Here is a 20928-nt window from a genome sequence, read left to right on the forward strand (position 1 = left end):
ACTGCGATGAGGTGGCCCCCTCTGCTGTTGCATTCTTCTCTCTGCAGAGTCTTATCAAATAAGATTTTTCAAAGATTAACTCTATCAAATCATCAACTTTGGGGGGTAGGCCCAATAAATAATATTTTATTCACAGTTGAGAAGGCCCTGAACCTGCTGTAAATCAGATGAGTTGATGTGAAAAATGATATGACCATATCCTCAGTTGATGTAAATCAGTGTAGCTGCATTTACTTCAATAGAGCTACAATGACTTATACCAGCTGAGGAGCCAGCCCAAAAAGAGTGGAAGGTCATGAGGTTATATATATAGACCAGTGTTTCTTAAACTGGGGCCGCCGCTTGTGTAGGGAAAGCACCTGGCGGGCCAGGCCAGTTTGTTTACTTGCCCCGTCCACAGGTCCGGCCAATCGCGGCTCTCACTGGCAGCGATTCACCGCTCCAGGCCAATGGGGGCTGCTGGAAGCAGCGCAGGTTGAGGGACGTACTGGCCGCTGCTTCCAGCAGCTTCCATTGGCCTGGAGCAGCGAACCGTGGCCAGTGGGAGCCGCAATCGGCCGGACCTGTGGACGGGGCAGGTAAACAAACCGGCCCGGCCCATCAGGGGCTTTCCCTACACAAGCAGCGACCCCAGTTTGAGAAACACTGATATAGACAAATGCCTCATTGGAAAGCAGAGCATTAGAAGAACCAAACCTATAAAACAGCCAGGAAAGCTCTGAATAAAAGAAAAGCTTTAAAAGACAAACAGGCAGGCCTGTCTGAGTAACGTTTCGACTTTTTAAGTTTGTCACACAAATTAGAGCCTTATGGGAAAAGCTCATACCACTACTGAAGTAAATGGAGAAATGCTGATTTACATCAGATAAGGATATTGTCCTCTAAGTGGGATTTGAATTGACTATTATACTGTAGTAACAAGCAGGCATGCATTACCTACCAGTGAGGCATTTTAAAGGTTTGCAATTTTAGGGCCAGGTGCTGTCATCTTTACTCTCAGTAACACCTTACTCCAGAAAGTAGTGCCACCAAAATTGATAAGACAACCTGTTGCAATAAGGTATTACTCAGTGGGAGAAAGGGTAGCAGAATCTGGTCCTTAGACAGGGGAGTCCTTTCTTATGACGCATTATTTATTTTATAATATCTCCAACATTATACTAGCCGTTGTACATACACATGGCCAGAGTCCTTGCCACAAAGAGCTTACTTCCTCACTCTGTTTGGAATGTATCATCATCCTCACCTTACAGATAAGAAATTGAGGCAGAGAGGGATTCAAGTGTCATAGTCAAGGTCACAAAGAAAACACATGGCAGAGCTAAGAACTGAAACCAGTGGTACTGAGTTGAGTGCCTTAACCACAAAACCCTCCTTCCTACCAAGACGACAATTACCAGTCACTGGGTAAAATCAAGGACCCAACACTATGGATCTATCAACTGCCCATACAGTACATTTGGAGAAATGAGTTATGTGATTTACAATAGGTGAACATTTTCATTATAATGAAGTAGTAGATGGAGAAACTATGCAAGACCAGGGTTAAAGGAATGGCTTTTTAATTAAAAAACAAAATAAACATTAGTAGTGTGTGCCCCGTTTTCTCCATGACACACAGAATAGATGCCATTATTAATAAACAGCCTGTTGCCATAGCAGTTTAGGCTGTGATCTCAAATAAGTAACAAGAAGAGCTGGCAGTATTTGGATCACCAGGAAAATCTTGGACTGTGACAGGAATGGATACTGGTGATGAAAGAGACCATCAAACGTACCAAGACCTGAGTATAACAGGCTCAACTCACCAATTATGCAATACCGCCCAGCAGTCTATGGGATACATTATGATTTTGCCCAACATTCCTCCTCATTATTTAGTACCTGACCTTAATGAAGTCCTCTAAAAAAAAAAAAAAGTGATTATACTTGCACTATAAATACAGCTAATGGATGAAAGATCAAACACATACCTGTTGAAATGCCGAGATGTCAAGCAGATCAACACTTTTGAATGCTTGGAGGAACATGGGAAGATTTTCAAGGACATGTTGGCCTTTTTTTAAAAGGGAGCTGATGCTAATGACCACTTCCAACAAGGCATTCAGTAACTTGTTGACCTCAGAAGGTATCATGATCTTGAAGAAGAGAAAAGCATGAGAATCGATTAATATAAAATCCACCCTATTCATACAATATGGAGTTTATAAATTCCTCAGCCTCTCTTGCACTGCTTAAAAAAGCTCCAGACATGTTTCCCCCCAAATGCTCTCTCTGTGCCCTCACACTGGCTGTGGCAGGAATGGGTACTGATGATGAAAGAGACCACAGTCTTTTCACAATTTTCTAAGGACCCTGAACTTTATTTAGATAAAGTGAGATAAGGTGGGCAAGGTAATGTCTTTTTATTGGACCAAATTCTGTTGGTGAGAGAGACATACAACAATTACAAAAAGTGTTCTATTGTTAGAATCCCTTAAGTTTAAAATTGAAATATACACAGCATGTTTCTGCTGTCTAGATACACAGCTCTGTCTCTCCTTTCCTACTCAGGGCTGATTCCATAGGTGAAACTCTAGCCCCCTTTGATGTCAATGGCAGAACTCTCATTGACATCAATGCGGCCAAGATTTCACAGTGAGTTTATTACAGAAGTTTAACATTTAAAAAAAAAAAATCACAACCTATTCACTTAGCTGAGCTGCCAATTCAGTAGGTTTTAAAGTCATGTTGAATTGCTATTTCCTAGTCTGCAGGTTCTTCCCCGTCCCCAGGGCCGCCCAGAGGGGGGAGCAAGTGGGGCAATTTGCCCCTGGCCCTGGAGGGGCCCCCACAAGAATATAGTATTCTATAATATTGCAACTTTTTTTTATGGAAGGGGCCCCCGAAATTGCTTTGCCCCCAGGCCCCCTGAATCGTCCGGGCAGCCCTGCCCATCCCCCCTTCACTTTCCTCATAATTATTGTCTCACGGCTAGAACACTTGTTGTGTTTTTCCACTGTTTTACATACTCTATTTCCTACCTCCACCCATATTTTACTAGTGCATTTTCTATTATGGAAATCTATGGTCTGTAAGTTTATCAGCTTTTTAGATTTCATCCTCTTTTGCATATGTTCTTTAAATAACAAACATTCTGGAACATGCTTTATTCAATAAAAACAATTAGCCAATTAAGTCAGAAAAAGTCCCATAAACAAATGAGGAGTAGTTGATGGAAACAGTCAAGTGAACAATGCAGCTCTGTACTTGGATTTTATTAAAATCAACAAGACTCCGTGAAAGAGCCATTAGGAGAGTCACTGTTTTGTTCAGGTTGGCCTATTTTTCAAGAAGCGACTCAAAGCTCCTCTCCTCACCTTAGTTATGTATACATTCTAGGAACACTTCAGTCTGGCATTTTCAGGAGACTGGTCTGTTTATTACAAATCTGTTGTCATAGTCATCAGTTTAACTTTATACGTGTGGCATCGGAAACAAGAATCCAGGAACTCTGGATTCAAAAACAAATGTTTCTCTCATTTTGAGCTCAAGTAAATACCCTTCAACTAGCAGAAATAGGTTTGGCCTTTTCTCATTCTGGAGGTCAACTACCACAAAGGAGTAGAATGCACACACACTAGCCACCACATATCCCACCCAATATAGGATTATTTTGTTCATAACTGTGTCATCTCAAACAATAAATCCAGACTTGTTCCTGGTTAACCACGCACAAAAGTAGTCACAGAGGCAACTCAGTTTCAGCAACAAACGCTTGGTCCCCCTTCATAATGCAGAAAGCTGTGTATAATGGCAACACTACAATTTTCCAACCACATACAAGCCTTACACTTCCTAACTTCATCAGTAATCCCCAAAGGCCCAGTGTACATGGGCAAAAATTTGTGTTTTTCAATTGAGTTATATTCATTCAGCTGAACCCCATCTCCTCTTAATACCCATGTAGGCATAGTTTAATGCCATTAAAATCAAGTGAGCTGGTCCTATGGTAGCCACTCAAATGATTTAGAAGTTTAAAATTCTGTTAACATGGACATGAAGAGGTGGGGGGTGGAATAAAGTTAAGCTAACTGGAGTGAGCTAACTGATCTGATAAACACGGCTACCATGTGGACAAGCCCAAAGCGAGGAATTTTCTGGACTTGCAGATTCTCTACTACAAGAAGAGAGACATACAGGTTGAGATAATTTTATTCTTCTTTTGTACACAGGAAATGCATTAGTCAGGAGACAAACTAGTGGAAATTAGCAAGCAGCCTAGGAACCAGGGAAGGAAAGTGAGAAAGGAAAATGTTAAGGAAAGAGAAGTCAAGGAAGGAAGGACGGAAGGAAGCCTGTGGCCCTGACATTTTTGCCACATTCCTGTTATCCCAGGTCTCAGTCCACAAGCCAGATTTGAGTGAGGGGGAACAAAAAGATTCCCTACTGTTGGCCAAGCCCAGAAGTCCCAGCCTTAAAGAGGCAGAGTGCCACAGTGAGCTGCTTCTGGGTTGTGGCATAGCTCTCAAAAGCAACAAAAAAGTATACAGCTCAGTTTCCTCTATAAGTGCAAGTAAACATTGTCCCCCTGCAGTCTGCATTTGAACTAATGTGATCCTTACACATGAGAACCATCTGCTGCAGAGATTAGACCACAACCCACGCTATTCTTATCTTGAAGAGATGAGCTATTGGAACATCAAAGGCATGTGGAGTAAACATTTTCAAAAGCACGCAAGTCATTTTGGGTATGTCTACACAAACCGCAGCAGTGAGCCTCCAAGCTCGGGTCAACAGACTCAGGCTCACGCTGCTGTGCTAAAAATAGCAAGTTCCAGATCAGATCCTGAAGCCCACCACCTTCCCTTGACTTCAGACCCCAAGTTCAAGCCTGAGCCATGTCTACTCAACTATTTTTGGTGCACTAGCATGAGCCTCGCAAGACTGAGTCTTGTCAACCCGAGCTCACATTCTCACTGTGAGACATACCCTTAGGAGTCTAAGTCCCATTGGAACTTTGGAGCCTAGGTTCCCATAAAACTTAGACTCTGAAGTGACTTAGATGCTTTTGAAAATTTGGACCATGGTACAATCTTACTGCTCCCAGATGATTCTGGGTCCTATTGTCCTCCATCACAGAGTTTGGTGCGAAAAAGAATTTTGATCTGTTCACTTATCTTCTTAGTCACAGTATTTGTACAGCACAAAAAGTTGTCCCAGGGCTGTTATGCATTGAAGGTGGTGACTCTGTATTTATGTAACCCACCCCAGAATGATGATATTTAGCCCAGGCACATAGTTACTGTTACAACTTCCATAACATAGTGAACATTTTTACTTCTAACACAGAGGCATTGGAAAATATAAAGCTCCAAAGCCTAGTAAAGCCAATAAAATACTTACATGTGCACTCTGGTCTTAGATAAGTGACTTGGTCAAAGTCGTATCGGGGGTTACATATTTATTCTCTCTCAAATGACGCCACATGAGATTTGCTCAATTTACAAGTCAAAAGATGACTCATTCTAACTTCAGCCAAAGATCTGAAAACTGAGCTGTGTTTTTATGGCCTCCTAAAGGATCTCCAAAGTTTCTGTTATTAGCATTTAGCTAACAATTTTATTGGCGATTCAGGAGACAGAACATAATCAAATAACACTCCTGTGGCAGCTATAGCAATTGCTCACATGGAAGATTACTACTGGCAAAGGATTTATACATTCTTAGCTTCATCCAGTTACCAACAGGAATTAGAACAGTATGACCTGACAGCTCTCCAAGAACCATCAGAACACAGTTTGAAAACTTCTATTTGTTAGTGCTAAACAAGCAAGCCTGAGCCACAAATCAGCTCCAATCTGTTGCCCGAACACTTTGCTAGATGGTGCAGTGCCAATTATAGAGCTGTCTTTTGGGTGAGATACAAGACCAAGTTCTGGATCCTTGGGGTATCTAACAGTTCCATGCAACTTTTTGCAAAAGTTGAGGGGTGTTTGATCTGGTATCTTGGCTAACCTCCAAGCAGGTCAACTTGCATACCTACACTAATTCCGTAGTATCAATAGAACAAGCTGTTCTTTACCCCCATTCTTAAACTGTTATGCATCATGGCCAGGATTAGAATTTGGGGTTCCCTGATTTCCATTTCTGTGCTTAAAATCATACCCTTCATAAGGAGACACAGAAGCAGAGTTGCCTATGAAACTAGGGAGAAAACCCAGCCTGAAACCTCAGTCCTGCACCCTCTGTTGCATTGGTGTGGGAAATGAAGGAAAAAACCATAGGGAGCTCCCTAAATCTTCCTTCCTTCCCCACCCCCCCAAACAGCAGGGCAGGATCCATCCCCAGGGTCTGACTGAACTCCCATTGACTTCAGTGAAATCTGGAGCAGGCCCTCAACATATAGGAGTACATCCTGCTGCAGATCTACTGGTTCCACAATGCTAAGTGAGGGTGCAGGAACTTCATGAAGGACAGTGTTTGGTTTCTACTGGGATAAACATCTAGGACAACAAAATATATGGGGCAGAACTATGATCAGTAATTGGGTTACTTATCCATCTAGCGCCAAAAAGTTCCGGAAGTAAGTACTTGCTCCTCTTACCTTGTAAATGATATTACGCAAGTTCAAGTTCTGGGTAATCCGTACAATCATGGTATACAAGTCCAGCGCTGGGAGAGAACAAAGTTCCTTCACTGCCAGAGAAGTTTTGCCATTTTCAGGAAGTGTCAGCAAGAGACTAAGCACTTCCTTGTCACATCTTCCAGCTAAAGCTACTGCAAGGGCACTATAGAGAAACTGTTGTGAAGTACATAGATTAAAATTTATCCTGCCTGAAATGTATCAAAAATTTTTTCATAAGAATACACTGTAAATATGTGTCTCATAACACAAATAACGCTACTTATAATAGCTACCAATAGAACTGGAAGACAGAGTTACTTATTTGTTAAGATGACATGCTTGCACTTTATACTATATGGGCATTTAAATACATTTCTCAATACTATTTATTTTCATTTATAAAGATGTACATCATTCAGTTAATAGGCACCATTCCTTGATCTGGGCAGGCGCACTTACAACACTGAAAATTCATAGAAAAAATTTCATAAATATATACTTTTTTTGTGGAAGCATCTTAAAACCACAACAGGAATTGACGTATCAACACAAAATTACTCAGGATCGTTAAGTCCAATGCTGACTATGAAGAGTTATGAAAGGATCTTACTAACCTGGGTGACTGGGAGACAAAAATGGTAGATAAAATTCAATGTTGAGAAGTGCAAAATAATGCACATTTGAAAAAATAATCCCAACTCTACATGCAAAATGATGGGGTCTAAATTAGCTGGTACCACACATGAAAGATCTTGGAGTTATTTTGGTGAGTTCTCTGAAAACATCCACTCAATGTGTCCTGGCCATCAAGAAAGCTAACAGAATCTTAGGAATCATTAGCAAAGGGATAGATAATAAAACAGAAAATACCAAACTGCTACTATATAAATCCATGGTTCACCCACACCTCGAATACTGCATACAGTTCTAGTTGTCCCATTGCAAAAAAAAAAAAAAGGTATTAGAATTCAAAAAGATGTGGAGAAAGACAATGAAAATAGTGAGGGGGTATGGAATGGCTACCATATGAAGAAAGATTAGGACTGTTCAACTTAGAAAAGAGATGACTAAGAGGAGAAATGATAGAGCTCTATAAAATCATGAATGGTATTGAGAAAGTGAATAGGGAAGTGTTATTTACCCCTTCAGATATTCCAAGAACTAGGGGTCACCTGATGAAATTAATAGGCAGCAAGTTTAAATCAAAGATAAGGAAGTGCTTCTTCACTAAGGGCACAGTCAACTGGTGGAACTTGTTGCAATGGGATGTTGTGAAGGCTGGATTCGAAAGAGAATTGGATAAGTTCATGATTGGTCCATCAATGGCTATTGGCCAAGATGGTCAGGGACGCAACCCCATACTCCGCACATCCCAATCCCTCCAACTGCCAGAAGCTGGAACTGGACCACTCCATAATTGCTCTGTTCTGTTCACTCTCTCTGAAGCATATGGCACTGGCCACTGTTGGAAGACAGGATACTGGACTAGATGGGCCATTGGCCTGACCATTATGTTTATGTAATGCATGTCTACACAGCACACTAAGCCTGCATTTTGACTCAGCCTTGAGCCCAAGTCCTCCTTCCACTCACACACAAATCTGTCCAACTCAAGTCAGCAAGCACTTAGGACTCAGGTCCTAAGATCCTGTTTTGGACAGGGGATTCAGAGTCCAAATGCCTCTGCAACTTGGGTCCAAGCCCTGTCATTTTGCAGCAGGACCGCCCCGGGGGGTGGGGGAGGGCGCAAGTGGGGTAATTTGCCCCAGGCCCCACAGGGGCCCCCACAAGAGTTTTTCGGGGGCCCTGGAGCGGGGTCCTTCACTCGCTCTGGGGGCCCCGGAAAACTCTCGTGGGGCCTGGGCCCCCGGAGCTTCTTCCACTCCAGGCCTTTGGCGGCAATTCGGTGGTGGGGGGTCCTTCCGCTCCGGGACCCGCCACCCAAGTGTCCTGATGACCCATGGCAGGGGGTCCCGGGACAGATTCTGGCGCCGAAGACCCCAGGTCCCCTGAATCCTCTGGGTGGCCCTGTTTTGCAGTGCAGCTGCAGCTCAAGCAGCAGACCTGAGTCATACGGTCTGCATAATGCAGTAAGGATGCGTTAGGATGGCTGAGACCAAGATCCAGCAACTGTAAACCCAGGTTTACAATGCAGTGTGGACACTCAAGCTTGGGCTTCGAAACAACAAGTGCACAAGCCCAGGACCCACAGACCCGGGTTTACGATGCAGTGTAGGTACACCTAAAGACCGAGAGAGCTTACACAAATATTTAGAAAATACAAATCATATGAAAAGACAAATACAGCAACATGAGGATAGGACAAGAAAACAATAAAAACAAATGTATTTCTTTAATTTAGTAGTGAATAGTACCATCCAGTAGTACAGAAGATGACTCATCCCTCCACAAATATAAAAGATCAACGACAAATCCTGCCAGCCCAGATACATCTCTAAACCTCTCAGACACCCACCTCCTCTACTACAAAGGAGAAAAGATACTCTGAACTTGCTACAAGAGCTAACAACAAATCCAGGGATGTGAGAGACCGAGAAGGACCAGGAGTTCCAGGGTCAAGAGGCCTTTGTGGAACACAGAGCTTGAAACTCCTTGTTCATGAGGAGGGAATTGTCCCTGGATCATCTCTGTTGATTGTATCAATGGTAGTGTCATAGAGTGAAACTTAGAGGGAGGTGGTCCCTCAGTATTCAGATCCCAAAGTATAGCTGGTTGAAAAATCATTGCTGAAAAATGCTGTTTCGTTGGAATTATAATATATTGTGGGAAATGTGTCATTTCAGCAAAAATTTCAACAGGAAAAAGTCAAAATCATTCCGACTATTCTTTTCAATTTAGTTTATATTATATTAAAATGTTACTGTTAAAGATATTTTACTATTGAATATATATCTATAATTATTATATATACTATTTTAATGTACTATATATGTAAAATAAATGTTTCTACACTATTAAAACAAACCAATTTAATTGTTCCAAATCCAACTTCTTAGGAATTTTTGTTTCACAGGATTTTTTTCCCCCTAAATTTTCCAGGGAACAGAAATTCTGGTTCCTAACCAGCTCTATCTCAAGCCACTGATGGCTTATCCAATAGGTTAAAACCTACCCTTTGAACTCTTCCTGGAAATTCAAAAGTAGTGCAGTTTTCTGAGCAATAGTTTTATGCACTGTTCACATAATAGGCCACTCATTAAGTGAGCAGTCAGTCTAGGTTAGGTTCCGTTTCTGAATGGCCTTTTAAAATAAAGTACCACAAAGCACATCACTGTAGTCTAGTCTTGAGGTGACACAAAGGCATGGATAAGTGTAGCAAGGTCAGCATTCATAAAACTTGGTCAAACTCCTCCCCCAACTTCAAATGAAAAAAAATTTTTTCATAGCTTTGTCCACAACATATCATTTTCATACATTGCATCTGATATATATATTTGCATCCTGTGCAAAAGTAAAAATGTATTATGTCCCATATGGATTGGTACTTTTTTAAAAAAACAAGCAAATGTTTGTATGAACATGCAAATGTGGCATTTGCTTGCATATCAGGGTGTGCCCACAATTTTTGTAGATATAAGACACCATGTTTGAAAATTCAGCTCCATAGCATTATTATTTCAAGAGAATAGGGATATAAAACTTTACTGTCAAATTCCTCTTTTACTTACGCACTTCCAGGTATCTTGTCTACATTTACTGCTAACAAAGTAATGAAATAGCAATAATGGCAATTAGTAACATTGACAAAGAAACAGAAGAACAGAAGCCACCTATAATTGAAGTTAAGCTTGTTGTGTGAAAGAATTCAAACTGAGAACTGCCATTCTAGTAGTCAAGCTTTCTATGGTCAAAACCTGCAGCTTCCTCTGACTGTGGAGCATCAGTGACATCCAGTGGCTCTTTGATTGATCTGATCAGTTTCAGTCAAGTATCAAAATACCAATTCATTTCCAGCACACACACACACACACACACACACACACACACACACACACACACACACACACACACACACACACACACACACACACACACACACACACACACAGAGAGAGGAAAGAGCACCTCTAGTTAGCTTTATGATTCATACTGGACAAAGGAGAGTTAATGCTACACTCCAAGCTTCAGAGCGGGAATCGGTCACAGTCATGGGAAACAGAGGCAATGACATCAAGGCTCTTGGGGGAATAACACATCAAGGGAGCACTTGGGGAGAGTAGCACATCCAGGGAGCACAAAAGAGTGATCTACTCTCCTCACTACAAACCTGAGAGCTATGGGGGGTGCAGTACAATTTCCCCATGGAGTTTATGGCTCTCCAGAATTTCCTGGTGGTAAAAGGACAACTTTTTTGTAGATAAAAATGGGTGAAACTCCACTTACCCCAATGGAGCTGTGCCTATTTACAGAGAATTTGTCCCTGTCCTGCCCCTATCCCACCAACTAAAAGTTGTAACTTTTTGCCCATTATAGGAGAGAATAGGAATTTAACTATCCAAGAAGGTGAAACCTTGAAGTTTCCAGAAGACTTTGCAATGCCTCAGGGGTTTGGCTGCTAGTATCACAGGGTTTTTTCATTGGGCTCTTAATGCTTTATTTTGAATTTCCCAAACAAAAACAATCTTCCATATAAAAAAAATGGCAAATGAAAACACAGGAGGCCCACATTCCTAACAAGTCTTGTTCATTCTACACCAGCTAAGAGAGGCTGGAAAGCATTTTTATAGGTCAACATGTTAATTCAGCATCCCATTTCTCGCCTTGTACCTTGGACTGTGAGAAATTAGCTTCCAGGAGTGTGTCGATAGTATCTTCAGAAATGTTGACTAAAGAACGAAGTTCCCGTGCCAGCTCAGGAACATTCTGCATGCAGTCTTTGATTTTCACATCTGCAATGCAGGAAAACATGGATCATCAATTTCCCACCACACTGCTTTAATTAGGGATCACCAGGCAGCCCTCCATTTCTTCTCAGACCTATGATGAGGGGGCATGAAAGGGCAGAGTGCTGTTTCCAAGGCATGCTATTCTCTTTCCTACCAATCCTAAGGGAGAAAGGGGGCAGGAGGTTTACTCCATTGGAGCATAACCATTCCCCAAAACTGGTTTGGGAAGAAGGCACCTTAAATTACCAAAGGCAGTTTTCAATCACTTAATCCGTCTTATCGCTCTGCAGTTTGGATCTCCCCTTTCCAAGAGCATGTGACTGGGGCAGCCCTTAGCAGCCTACTTTCCATAGAAACTATACTGACCTGGGGCCAGTGGCAACAGGTGGGCCAGGGTGATAGTGAGGAGGAACAAACCCCAAATTATTCATAAGACGCCAATACAATGTCACCTTGGTACTCTCCCGAAGAAGCACTCTTTTTACTTTGTTATGTTTTCTCTCTTGTCTTGTGAACAAATGTACCATAGTGATCTCCAAAACAGCGCTGTAGTTTATGTTAGCTCCTGTAAAGAAACCATGTACTCACCATTTGGCAGACTGAAGTTACTGACAAAAGCTATCACTAGATTTTCTGACGAAGGTGCCTCTAGGTTTCCAGACATCCTGAAACGACAACACTAGTTTTACAAGCAGCCATTTCCAAGTAGTTTGCTTTACCATATGTTAAGCTTACTAAGTATAGGGCTTATCATGGAATAATGAAGTAACATTAATTAAGCAAAAGGTAAATTCTAATGGCCAGATCAGTCCTGGTGCTTGTCCATGTGAGCTGTTAAAGATGGAGAGGAGGTCAACGAGCCTTCCTACTACGTGCACACACTGCCTGGGCAGCGATAATCACACTCCTTTCCCATAGGTGAGTTCTGAGAGGAAATGATTCATGAGATTCTCCATTATTAAGTTGTCGGAAACTAAACCAGATGAAAAAGCACTGGTCTAGCAGTTTCTCACCTCCATGACTTTCAGTAAATGTACTAAAAAAATAAGCAGCATGAGTCAATGGTCCAGAGGGTCAGCAGCTTATGGCCACAGACTCCTCTTAATGGCACTAATGGACTTATGTCTTTCAGGTACATTTTGAAAACGTGGTCTATTGGATGGAAACTGATAGTACAGTAAAGTACATAATAAGTGTTACCCTTCTATAGGCAACTGTTTTAAAGAATCTCCAAGGTGTCCAGTAAAGCTTCATTTACCCTTTAGTTAACAACAGTATTTGCTACTCTCTCAGGTGGCTGCGTAGCAGTACTATATAAGGGACAGAAAAAATCTAAAACGACTTAGTGCTCAATACTGTGAGGTGCCAAGCATGCCTGTCAGTTTTTGTGCACTCTCAACTTGAATTGACCTGAATATTTAGCACATTGCAAAAGATGCTCAGCACATCATACAATCAGGCCTTGGAAAACTGGGGTTAGCGAAGAACCCAAAAATGTGGATGCTTATTTGAACTGTCTGGGGTAGAGGTAAAAGAAAAGACAGTTAGGAGTCAAGTCAGTAACTATTGTTGCAGTTTTGTTGGTACCACTAATGACTACACAATAACTTTTTTTTTGTTTGAAAACTTCCAGCGTGTTTTGATAAACAGGGATTTTGATCATCATGGATCAGTGGTACATATTGCTGTTGGGATATCTGACCAATCTCCAATTAACCAGGACCTTAGATTGTTAACCAAACATTAGGTGAGCAGAGGTTATACTGTAATTGTGCAAACTTTTTATGAATATGTATGAAACTATATCATCATGACTAACAAAAATAATGCATAGCAGAACAACACGGCAGTGAAAAGTAAAGGCTTTACATTTGCATGTGTTTCTGGATGTTCTCTAAGGTGATTTGACATTCACAGCTGCTGTAGGTGATATTTTCTAATGCTCTCTGGAAGCTCTCCAAGGTACTGGACAGCTTCCTGTTTACATATAAAAGGTTCCCACAGTCCCCTTCATTGGAAGCTGACCACATTGTTTCAATATCCTGCAAAAGATGGCAACCATAGTTAAATTTACATGCTGTGTATTTATTTGCTTGAAAGAACAGGCCTAAACTGCTAAATGTTGTGTAGTTTCTGATTAACTTTGTTTAAAAATAAACACAAATCAAAATGTGGATAGATAACAATGATTTATTAAACACCGGCAGACATGTGCCCACCCCCCCTTGCATCATGACGTTTGTACTGTTCTCTCCATTTATCCTTTTATCTAACTATTCTCCGTCAAGATAGGACATTTCTTTTTGGCCTTTTGTATGTGTGCTTTGTGTTGGTGGGTGCATGGTGTTATCGAGATGGAGAGAGAGAAAATCAAGAGATACATGGTCTCTGAGCAAAATTCTACTCTCAGAGTATGTCTACACCAGTGGTTCTCAAAGCCGGTCCGCCGCTTGTTCAGGGAAAGCCCCTGGTGGGCCAGGCCAGTTTGTTTACCTGTCGCATCCACAGGTTCGGCCAATCGCGGCTCCTACTGGCCGCTGTTCGACGCTCCAGGCCAATGGGGGCTGCAGGAAGGGCGGCCAGCACATTCCTCGGCCCGTGCTGCTTCCCGCAGCCCCCATTGGCCTGGAGAGGCGAACCATGGCCAGTGGGATCCGCGATTGGCCGAACCTGTGGACCCGGCAAGTAAACAAACTGAACTGAGCCGCCAGGGGCTTTCCCTGAACAAGCGGCAGACTGGCTTTGAGAACCACTGGTATACACTACTCGCCAGATCGGCGGGCAGCACTCGATCCAGTGGGGGTCGATTTATCGCGTCTAGTCTAGACGTGATAAATTGACCCCAAAGCCCTCTCCCGTCGACTCTGCGAGAGGTGCGGCAGAGTCGACGGGGGAGCGGCAGCAGTCCACTCACCATGTGAAGACACCACGGTAAGTTGATCTAAGTACGTCGACTTCAGCTACATTATTCACATAGCTGAAGTTGCGTAACTTAGATCAATTCCGCCCCCCAACCCACCCAACGAGTGTAGACCAGGGCTCAGATTTGCTAGATGGCTCCCAATGCTGTCTGTTCTCCTTACTTACTCAGAACTCCCACTTACATCTACAAGAGCTCTGAGTAGACCAAGTGCAAAATATCAGAGCAGAGAGCCAAAAGTGAAGAAAGGAGAACTTTCTAGTAAAACAGTAAATTTAATATTTTGGTGGTCTCTGATGATTTGGTTCTTCTCTGACTGAAGTCAATGGCAAAACTCTGATTGACTTCAGTGGAGCAAGACTGAACACTGAATGGGGCTCAAAATGCTACATTGTTGGTCTTCTGATTACGACTCTTGCCAAACTTCAGAACTGTTGTAGATACACAGATCAATCCCTCTTGGCGAGTACAGTTAATATGTACTCTGGGTATTATTTTAGCCCAGATGCTTCTGGTTGGGGGATTGATTTGTATTTTGTTTGGATTTTACCCTTGTCCTTGTAAATTTTTAGTGCTATGAAAGCACCTGCAATACTGGAATATAAAGCAAGAAAAATACCAATTGCTCTTTGGTACCCAATGGCAATCTAGTTATTCTGTTTATGGCTTTCAACACTTGTCAGCATATATTATGTGATTCCCTCTGGGTATCACTATCAAGTGTGGCAGAAAAACATCCCTTAAAAACCCTGATTATACAGAAGCATAGTGATTGATTTTTCAGGCAGTAGGAAAAAAAAAAGAAGGAAAATACTTATGGAGTAATTTTCCAGTGTGACATTTAAAGCGTGACAAAAGGATGTTGGCAGGATTAGAAATCCATCAAACCTGATACTGCTCATGAACCAAATTGATTCCTTCAATGGCAGAAAGGAGGAAATGCCTTGTTAGGCCATCCTTACAGCTCGTAAAAGCACAGAGAAGGTTGCTGATGACAGTAGGGTTGTCTGTAAGAGAAAACACACAGGCTGAATCAGTGAAAAATATCACCCTAAACATGATTCCCTATCAGAAATGCTGACGGCATTGAGAAGGGTGAGGAGTGAGGAAAGAAGTTTTAAAAATAAGGGCAGGAAAATCTTGTGCGGTGCACAACTGCTAAGTATTATTTCTTATTAAAGTCATAGCACAGGTTACATGGGAGAAAAGGGCATGTTACCCTTACACTGACTGTATGGTGGTCCTACACCACTCCGAGCAATACCCGAGGATGATCAGGCCTGATGCAGAACCAGAGCAGGAGGACTTAGTGATGGTTTCATGAGAGCAAGATGCAGAGCCTGTCAGGGGTTTTAAGTGGACTTAAGCCCTCCAGTGATTCCTCCATCTCTGTCACATCTAACATAAGATGCTTGTCTTCATTTTCAAGGCCACTCATAGTCTATCTCCACCCTATAATCTCTATTTTGCCATCAAGCTCTCAACTTTTGCCTCTGATTATGGTCTATTATGCCAACCTCCACTGCCCAGTTATATTATTTTCAAGAAAGAATCTTTGTGCTTCCTCCCATGCTGCCCTCGTGCTTGGGAGAAACTCCCTGTAAATATCTGTGAAGAGCTACCTTATTATCCTCCTTCAAATCCCTCCTCAAAACTCTCCTTTGCTGAGATGCTTACAAAAAACTTGACAAAGGTTAGACCGCTGGTGTGGTGAGACCACTGCCATCATGCTGAACAATACTGTCTCACTGTTTACTTGTACTCCCCCCATCTGTCTGTATCCACCTGGTGTCTCTTATCACACATTCAGACTATAAGTTCTTTGATGCAAAGACCATCTTTTTGTTCTCTGTTTGTACAGCACCTAGCACAGTGGGGTACTGATCCAGGATTGGGGCTCCTGGATGTCATGATAATACAAATAAGTAATGATATTCTCTGGGGCCCCCATCACCCCGTTTCCCTATGGTGAGACCTTAAGGATACTGTATCTACTGTATCCCCAGAGCAGCAGTAACCCCCCCCCACCCACCACCACCACCACAACACACCGGCAAGTGGAGAGAAGGGCCAGTATGTTGGAGGATTTACAGCAGAGAGATAATCCTAGGGATCAATCATGAAAGAGGTCTCCCATCATTCCCTACCCAATCTCCTGGAGGGACAATCTTTATGCAAATGGTCAGCCATCATATCCAGAGCAAACAGCTCCATTCCATTGCCTTTGGTAGGCTTGTACATGTGACAGTGAGGAGAGAATTTGGCCCTACAACTGCACTATGGTTAACAGAACAAAATTCAGCTGCCTCAGAGAGCTGGATTGGCCCACCAGTTAACAGGAAAATAGAAAGACTAATAAAAATCCATTCCTATCATTAAATCAGCAGATCTTACGCTGAATACAGATAGGAGACAAATGGGGGGGTCAATTCTATCCAGTCTGTTTTCAGAGCAGTTGTTTTAAATTCAGATTCATTCAAATCCAGCAGGGCAAATTTAGATGACTATTTGAGCTAGGCAACTCTGCAGAAAATGAGCATGTTTGATTACCTTTTGTGTGTCTTACATAGAGTTCAGAAGACTTACATTAAGTCTTCTGAGTCATCTGTGTGGTTTCAGTTGACTCAGAAGACTTAATGTAACCAAATACTACAAAGATCAGGACACAGAAACAGGTGTCTAAATGTTAGACTCCTAAACCCCCTGTAAGCCCTAAATAAGTGACCTGATTTTCAAAGGACAGTGGGCTCTTCTGGGTGCTCAGTACATCTGAAAACCAAAACCACTCAATGTTGGCTTAACTCTGATCTCATTGGAATTACTGAGAGTTTTACTCCGTTAGGTGGCTGGAGCAGAGTTAGGCCAACTCTGACCACTTCTGAAAAATCCACCCTCACCCCAATCCAGGGAGCCTAAATATGGATTTAGGAACCTAACTTAAGGCATCTATTTGTGTGGCATTTGGTTATACTAGGCCTTCTGAGTCAAATTGTTTTCAGGTGACTCTCAACTTCATTCTGAGGCTTGAGACAATCCAAGTGAACCTATCGCTATTACACATGAATGCCCTGAGCACAGTCTTAGCAACACAGCAATAACATGAATAATGAACCCATCTTGCTAATAGTTGTTATTACAGCAACCAACCTGAAAGGATTGTAAATACACTCAAAGCCATAATCTGCACCTTCTGTAGCAGTCTGGCATTAGCAGCACTTAACTGCTTCTGGAAACCCTGGCACATCTCAGAGAATCTAAGGAAAAATAATAGGATACCATCACTTTTAGGATGACAGAATCAGAGAATGACTTCAATAAGGACTGCACATGCTATTACAAACATCAGTGAGCCTGATTCTCATTGCAGTTACACAACACTAACCAGAATGATTTCAGTGGATTCACTCCTGATTTACAACAAAGTGAACTACATAAGAATCAGGCCAACAGGTGGTGGCACTCTATGTTCAGATGCTAATAGGAATGTTAAGTCTTCAAATGCTAACTACTTTTCTTGTGTTTGCTATAGATTGTTTCCCTTTGCCCCCTTTCCTTCTTTTCATTTCTAAAACAATTCAATCTCAATATAAATCGGTCTGATTTTCAGAGATGCCGAGCACCTCCCTTTGACTTGACTGCCAGCAGTGTTCAGCACCTCTGAACAAAAATCAGACCTGGACAATGATTTTAAAAATAAGCCACCCTTCCAATATTTACCTTTGTTCTTTTAGTGGGCCTTGTCGCCAATGCTCAGCCAAGTTAACCAACCATCTGGCATACTTTTCATATGACGATAAAGGTTTGAATATCAAGTCAAAGTCATGCATGATCCGTAGTATGCTGTTTTCCAACTGGGCCATGTCAGCTGTACCAGAAGTTCCATTAGCAAAGAACCCCATAACTGTTTGGAGTAAGTCTCTTGTAGAATTCACTTGCTGATCAGCACTTAAATGCAGCACCTCTATCCAAGGATTAGTTCTATTTAATGAGTCCTCAATAATTGTTTCCCAGATGGACTGTTCCTTCTGCTCGTAGGTTATATTTTGATTGATAAGGCTGGCAAAAAGTGACCACAGGTTGAAGCTTCCTCCAGAAACATTCTTCATTAACTTGAATGATTCCATAGTGACTTCTAAAACTTTAAGAAAGTCATCTTGGTTGTCTGCATAAGTCTGCAGCAGATTTAAGTCATTTTTCCAGAAAGCTCCCAGAAAGAGATCAGCTACAGCTCTGATAGAAGCTTTTATTCCTGTAATGTTTCCTTTGCACAAATAAATAATCATTTCCTGAATTCCCTCCCATTTTTCTTCATTTATTGGGGCATGAGTAAAATTTAGTCTAGAAGTTAAATGTATTTTGCTAATAATATCATTAATGGGTAAAAAAAAATCAAGAAGATCTTCTATTAGACTGGCAGTATCATCAGATGAGTTCATGCTTGCACTGGTAACAATTGCAGTAAGTCTTTCCAATTCGGCAGAATAATTCTGCACATTTGTTAAAAACTTAGCAATTTCACCTGCAATATCATTTAAATCACTGAGTTTGCTCAGATTTGTGAGCAGTGTGGTTGATATGTTTGCAGTTCCAGAGCCACATGATCTGGAAAGCTTATCTCGAATAGACAAGTAAGTCAAATTAAGAAATGCTTTTCCCAAATCTGCCACTTGATGGTGGTTTGAACGCAGAACCTCTGCAGTCTCATTTTCAGTTAATTCATCTATTGCATCATGAACAGCTCTTTGGAGGTCTGAATAGACCGTCTCAATGTAGTCTAAGTTTTCCGTAGCATTTGAGTTGATAGATGGTTCCAAAATGTTAGCTACCTTTTCTGAAGCTTTCTTGGACAATGTCAAAAACTTAACAATGGCTTGTACTATTTTTGCTAGCTTTACAAATTCATTGCTTTCCCACAACAATGAGCGCAAATCAACAGCAAGATCTGGAAAGCGGCTGCGAGTATCGTTAGCTCCACTGTTCCACAAGAGGAGATCAAGTAATGTCTCTATAGTTTCTATTATCTGCCTATTTTTCAAAGGAAACACCTTATCCACAGAGGCCAACAGTTCTGTTAAATTAGCAAGTACTATTTCTCGAAAAGTAGGATAGCTAACTAGGAAATCCTTGAAATGGTTGTTAAAAAAAATCATGAGGTTTCCCATTTCTGCAGCAGTTTGCCTCATAAATTGAAGAGTTCTAGAAAGATTTCTAATCAGCTGGGCAAGGTCCCCAGAATTACTTGTATTAAATAACACATGATTCACAAATGTAAACAGTTCATAGTTACTTCTGCTGCCATTTTTTACAGAAAAATCTTTAAACAGGACATTAAACAAATCCCTCATAAACTTCAGTCCTTTTGCATTGTCAAAATGAAGTGTCCCATTTTCGGATATGGCTGCATCCTTAATTAAGTCATACATATTTTCTTTCAACCCATCAACTTCTTCCTTTAGATTAACAGACTGATTCAAGTTTAGTAAAGTTCCAATATCATCTTTGGTGAATATTCTGCAACAGAAATATTGTTGATTACGATGATGCAAATTATTGTTACTGTAAGACTATGTTAGGAAAATGTAGCAAAATATGGGTATTACCACAAAATAGAGAGATTACCAGTAAGCTATAATATGATTAATGTCTGGCTGTGGACTCTGGTCATCCAAAGGGACATTCTGGTTGGCCAATCAGGCCTTTTAGATGATGCCATAACAGGCATCTCATCAATGGAAAAACCTACGCCCAGTATGTAATAAATTAGCATAGAAAATGTAGAGGCTGTTGGGATAATAAGGAGAAGAACATGGAGGCTAGGGGTTGGGGAAAGAAATTGGTGAAGTACTATTAATGAAGTATTACCCAAAATTGTCTAGCCACTTTGTGATATTGATTAGATATTGTAGACCTCATTCATAACTGATTTATTCCAGCTTGACACTAGTGTAACTTCATTACAGTCAACAGCCAGATTACCCCGACAAACTGAAGTCAACAGAGTTATATCAGCATAAAACTGGATGAGTTGTTATTTAGGCCATTGTATTTTACTTCTATTATGATGTTAGAGCAGAATCCATTTAACATTCTGTGTTATGCAAGGGAGGGGGGGAGAAGAAACACTTTCCACATTTTCAAATTAAATTTTTAATCACAACTTGAACTATTGATGCCAGAAACTATAAATTTGGATGATTATTCACTGAAGAAAAAAGCAATTCAAACTTGAGGAAAAAGTGGTGCAATAACTTTTAAGATACAAACATTTAAAGTTGGAAAAAATCCAAAAGCAGGTTGTATTTTTTAGTTGTTTGGTTGAAAAATCAAACACAAGAAATTCAAAGTTTAACTTTTCTACATTAATTTGGCTATATTGAACACATGGAATTTTCTGTGCCTTTTTGTGTTTTGGTAAATTCATGCTTTACTATATTACTCAGTTTTAGATGTTACAGTGTACATAATGAAATACAGAGGATGTGAAATGGATTTAA

The 20928-nt window shown here is 41.2% G+C and overlaps 1 protein-coding gene across 1 annotated transcript in view; it reads right to left on the reverse strand.

Moving 5' to 3' along the window:
• The window catches only part of ABCA13 (ATP binding cassette subfamily A member 13), a 281687-nt gene that overhangs the window by 186974 nt on the left and 73785 nt on the right, over positions 1-20928 (reverse strand). The window contains exons 18-25 of the mRNA XM_054018854.1: positions 18152-19945; positions 17582-17688; positions 15323-15441; positions 13384-13556; positions 12103-12179; positions 11396-11517; positions 6587-6781; positions 1974-2138 (exon numbers count right to left, since the gene is read on the reverse strand). Coding sequence (XP_053874829.1) covers positions 1974-2138; positions 6587-6781; positions 11396-11517; positions 12103-12179; positions 13384-13556; positions 15323-15441; positions 17582-17688; positions 18152-19945 — 2752 coding nt within the window. The remainder of the gene's footprint in view (positions 1-1973; positions 2139-6586; positions 6782-11395; positions 11518-12102; positions 12180-13383; positions 13557-15322; positions 15442-17581; positions 17689-18151; positions 19946-20928) is intronic.

The sequence above is a fragment of the Malaclemys terrapin genome, chromosome 2, assembly GCF_027887155.1.
Source record: "Malaclemys terrapin pileata isolate rMalTer1 chromosome 2, rMalTer1.hap1, whole genome shotgun sequence".
NCBI lineage: Eukaryota > Metazoa > Chordata > Testudines > Emydidae > Malaclemys > Malaclemys terrapin.